The following is a 16,771-nucleotide window of genomic DNA, read 5'->3' on the forward strand; positions in this document are numbered from 1 at the left end:
TCGGGAGCAGGGAGTTCCCATACATCGGGAGCAGGGAGTTCCCATACATGGGGAGCAGGGAGTTCCCATACATCGGGGGCAGGGAGTTCCCATACATGGGGAGCAGGGAGTTCCCATACATGGGGAGCAGGGAGTTCCCATACATCGGGAGCAGGGAGTTCCCATACATCGGGGGCAGGGAGTTCCCATACATGGGGAGCAGGGAGTTCCCATACATGGGGAGCAGGGAGTTCCCATACATCGGGAGCAGGGAGTTCCCATACATGGGGAGCAGGGAGTTCCCATACATGGGGAGCAGGGAGTTCCCATACATGGGGGGCAGGGAGTTCCCATACATGGGGAGCAGGGAGTTCCCATACATCGGGGGCAGGGAGTTCCCATACATAGGGAGCAGGGAGTTCCCATACATCGGGAGCAGGGAGTTCCCATACATCGGGAGCAGGGAGTTCCCATACATCGGGAGCAGGGAGTTCCCATACATGGGGAGCAGGGAGTTCCCATACATGGGGAGCAGGGAGTTCCCATACATGGGGAGCAGGGAGTTCCCATACATGGGGAGCAGGGAGTTCCCATACATCGGGAGCAGGGAGTTCCCATACATGAGGAGCAGGGAGTTCCCATACATGAGGAGCAGGGAGTTCCCATACATCGGGGGCAGGGGGTTCCCATACATGGGGAGCAGGGAGTTCCCATACATCGGGAGCAGGGAGTTCCCATACATCGGGAGCAGGGAGTTCCCATACATCGGGAGCAGGGAGTTCCCATACATCGGGAGCAGGGAGTTCCCATACATGAGGAGCAGGGAGTTCCCATACATGGGGAGCAGGGAGTTCCCATACATGGGGAGCAGGGAGTTCCCATACATGGGGAGCAGGGAGTTCCCATACATGGGGAGCAGGGAGTTCCCATACATCGGGAGCAGGGAGTTCCCATACATCGGGAGCATTGAGTTCCCATACATGGGGAGCAGGGAGTTCCCATACATCGGGAGCAGGGAGTTCCCATACATGAGGAGCAGTGAGTTCCCATACATCGGGGACAGTGAGTTCCCATACATCGGGAGCAGGGAGTTCCCATACATGGGGAGCAGGGAGTTCCCATACATGGGGAGCAGGGAGTTCCCATACATCGGGAGCAGGGAGTTCCCATACATCGGGAGCAGGGAGTTCCCATACATGGGGAGCAGGGAGTTCCCATACATCGGGAGCAGGGAGTTCCCATACATGAGGAGCAGGGAGTTCCCATACATCGGGAGCAGGGAGTTCCCATACATCGGGGGCAGGGAGTTCCCATACATCGGGAGCAGGGAGTTCCCATACATCGGGGGCAGGGAGTTCCCATACATCGGGAGCAGGGAGTTCCCATACATGGGGAGCAGGGAGTTCCCATACATCGGGAGCAGGGAGTTCCCATACATCGGGGGCAGGGAGTTCCCATACATGAGGAGCAGGGAGTTCCCATACATCGGGAGCAGGGAGTTCCCATACATGGGGAGCAGGGAGTTCCCATACATGAGGAGCAGGGAGTTCCCATACATCGGGAGCAGGGAGTTCCCATACATCGGGGGCAGGGAGTTCCCATACATCGGGAGCAGGGAGTTCCCATACATGGGGAGCAGGGAGTTCCCATACATGGGGAGCAGGGAGTTCCCATACATCGGGGGCAGGGAGTTCCCATACATGAGGAGCAGGGAGTTCCCATACATGGGGAGCAGGGAGTTCCCATACATCGGGAGCAGGGAGTTCCCATACATGGGGAGCAGGGAGTTCCCATACATGGGGAGCAGGGAGTTCCCATACATGAGGAGCAGGGAGTTCCCATACATGGGGAGCAGGGAGTTCCCATACATGGGGAGCAGGGAGTTCCCATACATCGGGGGCAGGGAGTTCCCATACATGAGGAGCAGGGAGTTCCCATACATGGGGAGCAGGGAGTTCCCATACATCGGGAGCAGGGAGTTCCCATACATGGGGAGCAGGGAGTTCCCATACATGGGGAGCAGGGAGTTCCCATACATCGGGGGCAGGGAGTTCCCATACATCGGGAGCAGGGAGTTCCCATACATGGGGAGCAGGGAGTTCCCATACATCGGGAGCAGGGAGTTCCCATACATCGGGAGCAGGGAGTTCCCATACATCGGGGGCAGGGAGTTCCCATACATGGGGAGCAGGGAGTTCCCATACATGGGGAGCAGGGAGTTCCCATACATGGGGAGCAGGGAGTTCCCATACATGGGAGCAGGGAGTTCCCATACATCGGGGGCAGGGAGTTCCCATACATGGGGAGCAGGGAGTTCCCATACATGGGGAGCAGGGAGTTCCCATACATGGGGAGCAGGGAGTTCCCATACATGGGGAGCAGGGAGTTCCCATACATGGGGAGCAGGGAGTTCCCATACATGGGGAGCAGGGAGTTCCCATACATGGGGAGCAGGGAGTTCCCATACATCGGGGGCAGGGAGTTCCCATACATGGGAAGCAGGGAGTTCCCATACATCGGGGGCAGGGAGTTCCCATACATCGGGAGCAGGGAGTTCCCATACATGGGGAGCAGGGAGTTCCCATACATCGGGAGCAGGGAGTTCCCATACATCGGGAGCAGGGAGTTCCCATACATGGGGAGCAGGGAGTTCCCATACATGAGGAGCAGGGAGTTCCCATACATGGGGAGCAGGGAGTTCCCATACATCGGGAGCAGGGAGTTCCCATACATCGGGAGCAGGGAGTTCCCATACATGAGGAGCAGGGAGTTCCCATACATCGGGAGCAGGGAGTTCCCATACATCGGGAGCAGGGAGTTCCCATACATCGGGAGCAGGGAGTTCCCATACATGGGGAGCAGGGAGTTCCCATACATCGGGAGCAGGGAGTTCCCATACATCGGGAGCAGGGAGTTCCCATACATGGGGAGCAGGGAGTTCCCATACATGGGGAGCAGGGAGTTCCCATACATGGGGAGCAGGGAGTTCCCATACATGGGGAGCAGGGAGTTCCCATACATCGGGAGCAGGGAGTTCCCATACATGGGGAGCAGGGAGTTCCCATACATCGGGAGCAGGGAGTTCCCATACATCGGGAGCAGGGAGTTCCCATACATGGGGAGCAGGGAGTTCCCATACATGGGGAGCAGGGAGTTCCCATACATGGGGAGCAGGGAGTTCCCATACATCGGGAGCAGGGAGTTCCCATACATGGGGAGCAGGGAGTTCCCATACATGGGGAGCAGGGAGTTCCCATACATGGGGAGCAGGGAGTTCCCATACATGGGGAGCAGGGAGTTCCCATACATCGGGAGCAGGGAGTTCCCATACATGGGGAGCAGGGAGTTCCCATACATGGGGAGCAGGGAGTTCCCATACATGGGGAGCAGGGAGTTCCCATACATGGGGAGCAGGGAGTTCCCATACATGGGGAGCAGGGAGTTCCCATACATCGGGGGCAGGGAGTTCCCATACATGAGGAGCAGGGAGTTCCCATGCATGGGGAGCAGGGAGTTCCCATACATCGGGAGCAGGGAGTTCCCATACATCGGGAGCAGGGAGTTCCCATACATGGGGAGCAGGGAGTTCCCATACATGGGGAGCAGGGAGTTCCCATACATGGGGAGCAGGGAGTTCCCATACATGAGGAGCAGGGAGTTCCCATATGGGGAGCAGGGAGTTCCCATACATGGGGAGCAGGGAGTTCCCATACATGAGGAGCAGGGAGTTCCCATACATCGGGGGCAGGGAGTTCCCATACATGGGGAGCAGGGAGTTCCCATACATGGGGAGCAGGGAGTTCCCATACATCGGGAGCAGGGAGTTCCCATACATCGGGAGCAGGGAGTTCCCATACATCGGGAGCAGGGAGTTCCCATACATCGGGAGCAGGGAGTTCCCATACATGGGGAGCAGGGAGTTCCCATACATGGGGAGCAGGGAGTTCCCATACATGGGGAGCAGGGAGTTCCCATACATGAGGAGCAGGGAGTTCCCATACATCGGGGGCAGGGAGTTCCCATACATGGGGAGCAGGGAGTTCCCATACATCGGGGGCAGGGAGTTCCCATGCATCGGGAGCAGGGAGTTCCCATACATCGGGAGCAGGGAGTTCCCATACATCGGGAGCAGGGAGTTCCCATACATGGGGAGCAGGGAGTTCCCATACATGGGGAGCAGGGAGTTCCCATACATCTGGAGCAGGGAGTTCCCATACATGGGGAGCAGGGAGTTCCCATACATGGGGAGCAGGGAGTTCCCATACATCGGGAGCAGGGAGTTCCCATACATGAGGAGCAGGGATTTCCCATACATCGGGAGCAGGGAGTTCCCATACATGGGGAGCAGGGAGTTCCCATACATGGGGAGCAGGGAGTTCCCATACATGGGGAGCAGGGAGTTCCCATACATGGGGAGCAGGGAGTTCCCATACATGGGGAGCAGGGAGTTCCCATACATCGGGAGCAGGGAGTTCCCATACATCGGGGGCAGGGAGTTCCCATACATGGGGAGCAGGGAGTTCCCATACATGGGGAGCAGGGAGTTCCCATACATGGGGAGCAGGGAGTTCCCATACATCGGGAGCAGGGGACACCTAATGGCACTGAAGGGGCAGTATTGTGGGATCGCCCAGTATAACACTTTTTCATAGGCAAGTTATTCCATTTCCCTAGTACAGGGAGGGGCAACTCCAGTCCTCAAGGACCACCAACAGGTCTGGTTTCAAGGATATCCCTGCTTCAGCACAGGTGATGCAGTGTTTGATTGGGCCACCTGTGCTGAAGCAGGGATATCCTGAAAACCTGACCTGTTGGTGGCCTTTGAGGACTGGAGTTGGGCAAACGGGCATTAAAAAAAAAATCATCAAAAGTGTTCTACTGTAGCAGTGAATCTTCTTCCCAGCTGTATATGTGCTGTCATCACTGTATAAATAAGTATTGATCCCACTGGTCCTTCCCGCAGAATCTCAATTAGTGCACCGTTTCATAGCTGTGAAGCAGCGAAGAAAACGGAGAATTCAAAAGAGATTGAAAACAGTTTTCTGATAGAATCTGCTGGTCAAATTACTTCATAATTAACAGTCAGGCTCTTTTATCACCTATTAGGGGATTTGTATAGTGTAAAACGCAACTTAGTTAATTATCAACTTTTCTATGAAACCAATGTTTCTACTATACTCGGCAAGAAAATCTGTGCATCTTAATTATTTGTGTCTAGCTATAAAGAGAGGAACATCCTTAAACACGCCTTAAACACGGACATCTTGCATTGAAACTCAGGGGACAGTACATCTGCATAACACCCTGTCATTTATTAAAAGGTTTCAAATGAATTATTAGAGGTTCTGTTTTATTTAAAACTAGCTGATATACCCGGCGTTGCCCGGGATTGAATGGTCCCACTCCCCCTCTCTGTCCACTCACCCCCTATCTCTGCTCCCCATTACCCTCTCTCTGTGGGTGGGCGAGTTAGTGACTGGGTGAGTTAGTGACTGGGTGGGTGAGTTAGTCAGTTAGTGATTGGGTGGGTGAGTTTGTGAGCGGGCGGGTGAGTTAGTGAGGGCGGGTAAGTGAGTTAGTGAGCGGTGTCTCAGCTAGTGACTGGGTTGAGTTAGTGACTGGGTGGGTGAGTGAGTTAGTGACTGGGTGGGTGGGTGAGTTAGTGACTGGGTGAGTTGGTGACTGTGTGGGTGGGTGAGTTAGTGACTGGGTGGTTGGGTGAGTTAGTGACTGGGTGGGTGAGTTAGTGACTGGGTGGGTGAGTTAGTGACTGGGTGGGTGAGTTAGTGAGTGAGTGAGTTAGTGACTGGGTGGGTGAGTGAGTTAGTGACTGGGTGGGTGAGTGAGTTAGTGAGTGTGTGAGTGAGTTAGTGATTGGATGGGTGAGTGAGTTAGTGACTGGATGGGTGAGTGAGTTAGTGACTGGGTGGGTGGTTGAGTTAGTGACTGGGTGGGTGGTTGAGTTAGTGACTGGGTGGGTGGGTGAGTTAGTGACTGGGTGGGTGGGTGAGTTAGTGACTGGGTGGGTGAGTTAGTGACTGGGTGGGTGGGCGGGTGAGTTAGTGACTGGGTGGGTGGGCGGATGAGTTAGTGACTGGGTGGGTGGGCGGGTGAGTGACTGTGTGGGTGGGTGAGTTAGTTAGTGGGTGGGTGAGTTAGTGACTGGGTGGGAGTTAGTGACTGGGTGGGTGAGTGCGTTAGTGACTGGGTGGGTGGGTGAGTGAGTGACTGGGTGAGTGACTGGGTGACATTTCCCCCGCCCCCCCCCCCCCCCATACCGGAGGCGGCGGCATGAAGCTTGAGGGCAGGCCGGCATCCCCCCCGCACCCCCATACCTCACGTGGCAGCGGCATGCAAATAGTTAGCGTCCCGGCATCCCCCACACCTCAGGCGGCATGAAGATAGCGGTTAGGCATCCCCCCCACCTCACGCGGAGAGGAACCTTTGGGGAGGGCGACAGGGAGGTACGGGGAGAGGGAGTGAGGACAGTCAGCCCCGCTGCGGCCGCCACTGCTCTGCTCCCCCGCCGGCATGTTAAGGGTGGACCGAGGTGTGTTTCAGGCGGGAGAGGGTGGTGCGGCTGTGGCGCCCCTGAGGTCTGTGAGGTACAGGGAGCAGTGTCGGCGCCCAGTGGCAGGGAGGCAGCCACCGTGATCGGGGACAGCGCAACTCCGCGGCAGTGACACCCGCCCCCCCCCTACCTCTACTTCCGGCCGCCGCCATCTTAGGCACTTGGCGCCGCGAGGGAGGAAGGGGGTCCTTCAGGCCGCCGCCGACACAGGAAGATGCAGACAGGCATACAGTGCTTTCACTGATATATAATAAGATTGTATAAAACAAAAGGCCTTTTCATAGAAAGCATCTTGTGTGTGTGCGTGTGTCACTGTGTCACTGTGTGTGTGTGTGCGTGTGTCACTGTGTGTGTGTGTCACTGTGTGCGCGTGTGTGTCACTGTGCGTGTGTGTCACTGTGTGCGTGTGTGTCACTGTGTGTGTGTGTCACTGTGTGTGTGTGTGTGTGTGTGTCACTGTGTGTGTGTGCGTGTCACTGTGTGTGTGTGTGTGCGTCACTGTGTGTGTGTCACTGTGTGTGTGTGTCACTGTGTGCGTGTGTGTGTCACTGTGTGTGTGTCACTGTGTGTGTGTCACTGTGTGTGTGTGTGTGTCACTGTGTGTGTGTGTGTCACTGTGTGTGTGTGTGTGTTCTATTTGAACCTGTTCAATGCTGGAGGTAACCGCAGCTCAATGCTAAGTGTGAGCTAGATGTTAGAGATGGAAATGGAGGTTGTTTTAGGATACGTTGAGTGGGACATTTTTATCCTTCATGGTCATTTCCATTGAGCGGCCTCTGTCGTCTTTTGCATGACAGTGACTCAGGACGCGGTAGCAGCTTGTTGGACAGAGCGATCGCTGACAGACGACAGCTTAACACAATTACCCTGCCAGACTTCAGCGATCCCGAGACAGGTGAGATTGGACTTTCTGGGTAACACCGTCTCCGCACGATGAGGTCCAAACACAACGCGAGCGTTAGCGGAATGTAAATACGTTGAATCGGAGGCAAAGGGAACCTTTGATCTGTCCCATGCCGCCCTCTCTCCCTTGCAGGAGCGAGCTTGTCTGTACAGACACATTGCAACAAATCAATCAAACAAAGCAAAGGGAATCATTTCAGCAGAGGTCACTCGCTGCTTAGGGGGGCTCAACTCCAGCCCTCAAGACCCCCCAACAGGTCAGGTTTTTAGGATATCCCTGAAGGTGGCTCAGTCAAAGACTGAGCCACCTGTGCTGAAGCAGGGACTGATTGAGCCACCGTTGCTGAAGCTGGGATATCCTGAAACCCTGACCTGTTGGGGGTCTTGAGGACTGGGGTTGGCCCCCTGGCTTAAGGGAGCCCTGCAAGATGAGAAATTTTGTGTGAACCAATGTCCTCATGTTCCCTATGCTGCCCCTCGTAAGACCGAACTGAGCCCATCACCATGATATGGTTAATAGATTAATAGAAGGTTGATGCCTATAAAATCAGAAAAGTATCTTTAAATTATTTGAAACCAGATTTTATTGTCAGTGTTTGTCAGCGTTGTTACCTGGAGTTTAGCGGGGAAATCACGGCCCTAATGTCTTCCTCGTGCCCCCCTTACCTTAGGAACCAGAAAGCCGGGAGTGTACGTAAATCTATTTACTTTATCATTAGGGAGCCGCAATCACCCTAACCCCTTATCCAGTGCCCCATTATAAAGGAAATGTATTTAGCATGGAGTACATGTGAAGAAGAGGCCTGGGTGATGGGCTTGTGAGGCCATGAGCAGGAGCTTCTGCTACTTAACCATTTCTCTGCCAGAGGGTTACATTATGTGGCTTTCAGAGGCATGAAGCTGCTGTGTCCACACAGCGAGTAGAGAGCAGCTTTCCATTAACCGTCTGTACGTCTCTGCCCTCTGCCCTGCTACCCTCTATATCTGCCCTGTCTCTGCCGTCTGCCCTGCTGCCCTCTATATCTGCCCTGCAGCACTCTTCCCTGCTGCCCTCTATATCTGCCCTGTCTGCCGTCTGCCCTGCTGCCCTCTGTGTCTGCCCTGCAGCCCTCTGCCCTGCTGCCCTCTCTATATCTGCTCTACTGCCCTCTGCGTCTGCCCTGTTTCCCTCTGCCCTGTTTCTGCCCTCTGCGTCTGCCCCTGTGGTTCTTGTTTTACTTTTTCACAGGTGTATTTGTTTTTAGCTTCCTGTCTGGTGTGTTTATTAACAGTTTATGAGTTATTCCTAAGGGTCTTCTCTCTGTGCTAATAACTTGGCGACCCCAAGCTCCGTTCCAGCGTTTACACCACGGGCCCCCCACGTATGCTGCGCTCGCTCACTCTGGCTTCCCTCAACTGCATGTGTTTTACACACTCTGAGTGGGGTGTCTGGATGTGCAACGTCAAGGGATGGACACCCCAACTCTAAACACTGGAGTGCTCTTCTGCTGCTGCTGAAGATCACAGATCTGATATAGTAATCTGTGACCTCCTTACCTGCGGGTGCCAGGGATCTGCATTGATTTCTTCCAGTAATCTGTGACCTTTCGCAGCAAAGTGAGTGTCCGCTCCGAACGGGAGAAGTCATTATACAGCCACTGATGGTTCTTCGTTTAATGGATGTTAGACCCTTCGTGGCCTTAGAGGATAATTATATATGGACTGAAACGGTTGTTTTTGGTCAAAAATTCCAAATAAAGTAAATGGCTAGAGAATAAGGCCCTTATTGGGCTTAGGGAACGATCGTGGCTGTAGTGAAGAGACCTCTGGTCAGATATGTCTCCCACTGCCGAGATGGGAGCTCCAACAACACAGAAGGAAAATTAAGGTTTCCATCCATCTGTCCCTATTGTCCAGGGGTGGGCAACTCCAGTCCTCAAGGGTCACCAATAGGCCAGGTTTTCAGGATATCCCTGCTTCAGCACAGGTGGCTCAATCAGTGGCTATCATTATGAAAATAAAAACCTGACCTGTTGGTGGACTTTGAAGACAGGCGTTGGCCATCCCTACCTTAATGGGTAATCCTGAAGTCCTTACCAGTGCAGAGAGGAGCAATCCTGACAGTAATTACAAGGGGCTGGCACCATAGTAATATTACGTAAGATGTATGAGTAAGTGCAGCTTCCAAACTCAAAATAGTGACAGGCGCCGCTGCCAAATTGCACGTAATTTATACAATGGGGCTTAGTACAGTCTGAAACACCTGTGCACATTTCGGAGAATTGCTGGTGGGGAGTTCTAGGAAATCTCTGGCAAATTGTGCTCAACTCCAGCCCTCAAGCCCCCCCCCAACTAGTCAGGTTTTCAGGATATCCCAGCTTTGGCACAGGCGACTGAGCCTCTGATTGAGCCACCTGTGTTGAAGCAGGGACTGGTGGAGCCACCTGTGCTGAAGCAGGGATATCCTGAAAACCTGGGGAGGGGGGGGGGGTGAGGACTGAAGTTGAGCACCCCTGTTCTAAAGCTGTTTTGCCAATTAGTCACTACGCTGATTTCCACCCGGCAAGAACGGCGACCTTCCAATTTATTTTCTCATCTATTCGCTCCTATCGATTTCTTGGTTGCTGCTGTTATATTTATAGATGTAGAATAATGTACATTTCATCATCTCTCTTGTTGTGGCTCATATTCAATGTTAAAGCGCGTTTGTCACACTTGAGCCTCATCCAGCAGCAAAGGGTATAATTAAGTAAACCTGTTTCATTCAACGCACCCCATCTCTGCCAGAGGCCCGACAAACATCAATTTGCATTGTACGGGGGGCCCTGCTTTCCGAATACAGCAGGGGGTGAGAGTAACCCATGTATCTGCAGTTCTGCGCACACACGTATCTGCACACACACACACACACGTATGTGCACACACACACCTATCTGCACACTCGCACGTATCTGCGCACACTCGCGTATCTGCACACACACACACACGTATCTGCACACACACACACAAACACCTATCTGCACACACAACACACACCTATCTGCACACACACACACACACACCTATCTGCACACTCGCATGTATCTGCACACACACACGTATCTGCACACTCACACGTATCTGCACACTCACACGTATCTGCACACTCGCACGTATCTGCTCACATGGAAATGCCCCTCATGTGGACATGAAGGGGTTAATTGTTGCTAGTTCAGACCACCTGCTGTGATTTCGGTGAGTGGTGTGTCGGCACACACCACTGCCGCTCCCAGCTGCCATTTTTACCGGAGTTACCTCTGTCCCTGATTATGTTTGGGGTTTTTTTTTGCTTTCATTATTTTTCTCTTTTGCTTTTTTTTCCTTTTAGCATCAGATTCCTCTTCCCTTTCAAGACCAGAGTCTCCTCTCCACCTGTTTGTCTCCTCTCATCTTCCTCACTGTCCTCCCAAACCTGATCCCTTAATAAGGGCCCCAGCAACCTGCGACCTCTCCCACGGACCCTGTGATCCTCCTATCTGTAAACTGGTTTTCTGCATGGAATGGGTGTTCCCGTGTGACTAGTTTTCTGACAATCTCCAGACTGAAAGAGTCAAGTTTTTAATAAGTAGTGCTTTCATATCGAAGAACGAAATATATATATAGCGTGTCCTTTAGCCGTGGTTATGGGGTCTCAGTTGGGACTCGCCATTTCTGATTGCCCATCGGTCATGGTGAATGTTGACCTGTACTGCAAACATGAAGCAGCGATGTTACGTGTGCAGAAGACATTCCTTGAGTTCAGGTATATTACTGATTAAACCTGCCACCAGCCCATCTGATGCTTGTTTTCTAAGCAAAGAGTTGAGAACCAAATTAATATTTTTGTAACTCTTTAAGATTACAGCTTCTGCCTGGCAGGGCTGTCCCTTAACCCTTTAATTGCCTGAAAGACCAATGCGCACATATATAGATATACTGTATATCTATATCAGGGGTCTCAAACTCAGTCCTCAAGGGCTGCCTACAGTCCTCAGATTGAGCTACCTGTGCTGAAGCAGGGATAACCACAAAACCTGTTGGTGGCCGTGAGGACTGAGTTTGAGACCCCTGATATATATATACATTCACAACCTGTTGTCTGATGTGAATTTTAAGTGTAGCACCAGCACATAAAAATAACATTATTAAGAAGAGACTTGTTACTCTGTGTCTGTAGATTCTCAGAGCTATCGTGGCTTTTCTTGTATTTGCAGTGTGTGATCTTTGCATTTTGTTTTCCTTTATTTTAAAATACAGTTTTATTTTGTGATTAAATGCACTGTTTGAAGGTCGCGCCCCAAAAGCTTGCACTCACGCTCTTCACGCCATGTTTTCTGGAAGTAGTTCCTGTTAGGTAGGCACTTTCTTTGCTGTACAAGGAGCAGATATTCTGTATCGTTTCTTCACACAATCCCTGTTGGAAGTCTAATTTAACCTCTCGCTGCCACGCCAGCCTGAACCACATTGTGTCACAGGCCAGCCCAGGAGTGAAAGGGTTAATTTTGTGGCCAATCACTCACAACTAGGCCTGTAATATTACAAGATCTACACTAGCCAGCCGTCCATATTAATTATTAAAGGGACAGTATTCATTTCTGCAGGGCCACAATATACAGAGGGTTCTTTATTACATTGTGGTCATTTGTTTCCATGATTTGACCTGGATTATAGGACGGTTCTTTCCCTATTCTCACCTAATCACACACACTGTAGTACTTTGTTTTACATACCTCCAGTCACACTTAGAGAGGACCCCATAGGGATCAGCTCTGTAAGTCTGCCCTGGTCACGGTTAGCATGGTGTGGCTGCTGCAGAATCATGTCCCCACCTAGCTATGGACTTCTAACAAGTGCTTCTAACCAAATGTCCTGGTTACCCAGCATGCAAAGATCTGTCAAATGGCACAAATAGGTGAGTAATGAGGTTATTCAGCCCGGCTAGATCACATTCCCACATTATTTCAGGCGGACCTAAACCTGTCCCAGTTTGAGCCTTCATGAAATGTGGTAACTTGAACCTTACAACAACTAATGGGATAGTTATCCCACGCAGCTGGTTAAACGAGGCAGGTGCTGGTCGATAAAGACCCTCCTCATACAGACCGGCTGCAGCCCCAGTGTTCACGGCTTCACGTGCGCCAGGCGGCCTGGCAACGCGTGCACGGGTGGAAGCCGCGGTCTGTGGTTGAGCTGCAGGAGATCGCAACGTCGCGCAGCTTGTTCGCTCTCATTGGCTGAACGGCCACGATGTGGCCAATGCCCGGCCACCGCGCCAAAAGACAAAAATCTTGTCTTGTGGCCAAGGCGGACGCGCATCGCGGCTTGTGCGCGCGCACCCTGCGGTCTGCCCCATAGAGGCTGTGCTGCCATCGCGCGAGCAGCCGCAGCCACCGGGACCCCAGCCCAAGAATTCCTTATGAATTCCCTGGTTACATGTTACTGTGCCGGTTATTCGCGGTATTCGCATGGTAGCCTGATCCCAGGCGGCAAAATGACGTTAAGTTGCACAGTTAAAGTCCAGCTGACGATGACGACAGTAATTTGTAAGAGGGCTCTTTAAGTCAGGGGTCACAAACTCAGTCCTTAAGGGCCCCCAAAAGGCCAGCTTTTATGGATATCCCTGCTTCAGCACAGGTGGCTCAGTCTTTGACCGATCCACTGATTGAGCCACTTGTGCTGAAGCAGGGATATCCATAGAAGCTGGCCTGTGGGTGGCCCTTGAGGACTGAGTTTGAGACCCTTGCTTGAAGTGATATTATCTTCCAGTGAGTGAGACTTGACAACCCTCGGTTTATTTTATCCATAGCTTTTAACTACATTTAAAATACATCCTCTTTCATTGAAGCAAAGTGGAGTCTTGGGTTTATAAATAAATAGAGTCCTCTTTAGGTCCAAAAAGCTCATTTCACAGCATCTAGGTAGAATGGCCATTTAGCCCAATAAAAGGTATCACAACCTGCAACCGAATCCAGGCTAGATGGTCCAAAGAGACTGGCGTGGCTTTGAAATGAGCATTCTACTGAATAACAGCTACAGAATGTGGTGGGACATCAGACTGGATTGACATTAATGAGCCTGACGGGGAAAGATACTCTCTCTTAGGGAGTGTGCTCACTTGCGTTTGCCTGTATTGTTGACGGTGCGTGCGGAGCATTGCGCTCTCGCCAATGTGCAGCAGGCGCTGGAGGGGTTACGGGTGGTCGCATTTTCCTGCATGAACGTCTGAAATGGGTTGTTTTATTTGCTATAGAAACACGGCAAGAGCGTGGTGTCTTTACACCCCTCCACTGCGTGAAAAACCTGCAGTGCAGCAATTTGGGGGTTAAAGAAACATGTATGCCGCTCCATGTCCCCAGAATTGCTCTGACTTTGCTACATAGACAGACCCCTCCCTGCATTCATTGTACGCTTACAGGAGCCACAGTGTGGACAGGTTATTATTCCTTAAATCAGAAGAAGCAGAAGGCATAATTATAGATTCTAGCAAACGGAGGATAATTTGCATAACTCCCTGACACAGAAAAGGTTTCCTGGCACCGAGCCCAGCGCCTGCAGCAGAATCTGGGCTCCAGTGCTTGTGCAATTTGGAAACCATTAGCCGCCCTTCGGCAAAAAACAACATAACTTAACCCCTTCAGCGTCTGAACCCTGTGGCACTGGAGGGGTTAAATGAAGATGTGTCAGGTGCCTGACGTAATCAGCATGAACCTTTCCATGATGTGGATGTTGGATTCTGTCCATGGAAAGATCTCGGAGCAGGTAGGGACAATGATGGAGAATAATCTGTATTCAGTTAATCTCTCTGAGGCTGTGAAGCTGCTTCCCGATGCTGGAGAAGAGATCCGCTCCGGTCAGATTAATGGGATTAAAATCTTCCCTAGCACGGGGAGGCGTCTTCACAGTCTATTGAATAAGGGCCTGTGAAAAGGAGACTATATTACAAAAAAAAAATGTTTTATTAAAAAAAGCATTTGGAGAAGAAACCTGGGAAAGGAAACGATCCCTGATAAAAACGCTGCTCTTCTCTGCTTTTATTTTATATTGCAATTTCTCCCTAAAACCAGATTGCTGAGAAATCCCCCCAAATAACTACAAATACAAAGTGGTAGCTTCATGCTGCTGCAGTATAGGTGCTCTGTGCTAATTTCAGCACGCCATTTTTGTTTAACATCTTCATCACTAGAGGTGCCAATAATGTATTGCAAGGCAGTGAGCACACTGTCAGCCGGGATAGTAGGGTATAAAATAACGATCTAGGACAGTTAGCCGCCACTCACCTCGCCGCAGGGACATCTCGCCACCGGCCTCTTCTCTGCCAAGGTAAGCCCCTCACCCTAAAATCCCCTTACCCAAAAAAACCGTCACCCTAAAAACCCCTGACCCCAAAAAACTCTGTCCCAAAAAAACCCTGACCCTAGAAGCCCACTCACCCCCCCAAAAAAACCCTCACCCCAAAAACCCTCTCACCCCAACGCTAGTTACCTGCTTTGGGGCCGAAATGGCGGCAACGCTTTCCTCAACGGCTAAAAGTCTGCGGCAAAACGAGCGAGTCTCTTTCCACTAAAATAATAGGTGTGCAAAAGGCCTCCGTGGAGATTTGTGTCAAAACAAAGTGTAAAACACACACATTGTCCGCTTTATGTTTGCGTGTTTCATCTCCGATAAGCCCACATACGTTATTACAGAGCAATGTGCTGTGCTGGCACGGAACTGGTTAACACACCGGAAAAATAGGAAAGCCTTCCATTAAACAAAGGCTAATATGTCCGATCATAAACATTGGCGGGAGATCCATTATTCACCTGGGCCTGCTGACATTTACCTAATAACATTGATATTTGTCATGAAACCAGGCCATTTACTGGAATGATCCAGCCTTTGATGTGCCGGCTTTATTCCGAGCGGGGAGGACGCTTCAGTTTTCCGCATCACGTCTGATCTCCCCGGCAACAATCTGCCTGTGTCTCAACAAACATTCTCAGCGATTCATCACTTCGCTGCAGGTTCCGAGAGAAGCCAGGGTGTGGGTGAAGTGAGGATACGCTCGGAGCAATGAGGAGCCTCAGAACGGGGAAACCACTAACCCAGGGGCGGGCAACTCCAGTCCTCAAGGGCCACCAACAGGTCAGGTTTTCAGGATATCCCTGCTTCAGCACAGGTAACAATCTGGGGCTCAGTCACAGACTGAGCCACTGATTGAGCCACCTGTGCTGAAGCAGGGATTTCCTGAAAACCTGACCTGTTGGGGGCCTTTGAGGATTGGAGTTGGCCACCCGTGCATTAACTTACAGGCAGTCCCTGCTAGCATGCAAGTGGACAAATGCATGTTTAATATGTTAAATGCAGCCGATTGACTCCAAAGTATAAATATTTTAGATAATGTTACCATTTTTTTACCTTTTCAATCATAAAAGGTGAATGGTTTCTTATTTTTGCTCATTGTTTGCAAAGTAGCTACACGTTAAATAACTTATGGTGGGTTAAAAAAGTGACAAAATCCCTCCACCCTCCAGCAGTCTCAGACAGGTCTGCAACCCTGCCTTTCCCCATTATCTCTTGGCATACACTGCTTCCACTGCCAGAAATTCTGGGTAATGACATGCAAATGAGCACACATTTACTTCAAATCCATTTTAACATGGACCCCTCTGAGCTTCTGCAAAGTAATGATAAAGCCAGCATTAAACGGATACATGTAAGTAGCTGATATGCTTGAATTCAGTGAACCAGGACAACAGAGAAACATTCCTTTTTTAACAAGATACTAATAAGTAAACTGTTCCTGTGATGGGGCCTGAATGTTCCTAATTGTGCTATCTTGGGGATGAGGCCCCCAACCTAATAATTAGGCTGTGAAGATGTGAGTCAGAGGCTGAGTGAAAGCGGAGCCTGCTACTAGAAAGAAATGCTATTGTTGAAGAAGAACGAATCCTACAAACACAATAGTTACATAAATAATTGAACGCTGCAGAATTGTGCTTTTAAATGCACCCGGCCCCAGAATTCTCAAAGGGGTCTCTTTTGTTTTTTCTTTATTACACTAAAAATAATTAGATATTAGCCAGTCTGAAGATTTCTTTTTTTATACGGTTTATTAATTTAGCCTGCCAATCTCATTCATCTGTGGACAAAAAAAACAACAACTTTGGGGTGAAAAAAAAATCCAAATGATGATTGTAACAGGTCCTGTGATATGTACACCCATAGAACTATAGGTAACAAGACAAATATAGGCTCACTTAAGGAGGTAATCCAAACAGCTGGGGGAAAAAATCATTTTTTCTTTAATATATGCAGTATTTGGTGACCTTTATTGAGAAC

At 50.9% G+C, this 16,771-nt stretch overlaps 1 protein-coding gene across 5 annotated transcripts in view; it reads left to right on the plus strand.

Annotated features, from left to right (window-relative positions):
- Nucleotides 1–16,771, plus strand: part of TTC7B (tetratricopeptide repeat domain 7B) — a 132,177-nt gene that overhangs the window by 89,714 nt on the left and 25,692 nt on the right. For 3 of the 5 annotated variants that reach the window (XM_075614550.1, XM_075614552.1, XM_075614551.1), the window contains 2 exons: nt 7,348–7,445; nt 10,800–10,949. In XM_075614550.1, coding sequence (XP_075470665.1) covers nt 7,348–7,445; nt 10,800–10,949 — 248 coding nt within the window. The remainder of the gene's footprint in view (nt 1–7,347; nt 7,446–10,799; nt 10,950–16,771) is intronic. The other 2 variants (XM_075614554.1, XM_075614555.1) reach the window with 1 other exon arrangement.

This window comes from Ascaphus truei, chromosome 9 (assembly GCF_040206685.1).
Source record: "Ascaphus truei isolate aAscTru1 chromosome 9, aAscTru1.hap1, whole genome shotgun sequence".
Lineage (NCBI taxonomy): Eukaryota > Metazoa > Chordata > Amphibia > Anura > Ascaphidae > Ascaphus > Ascaphus truei.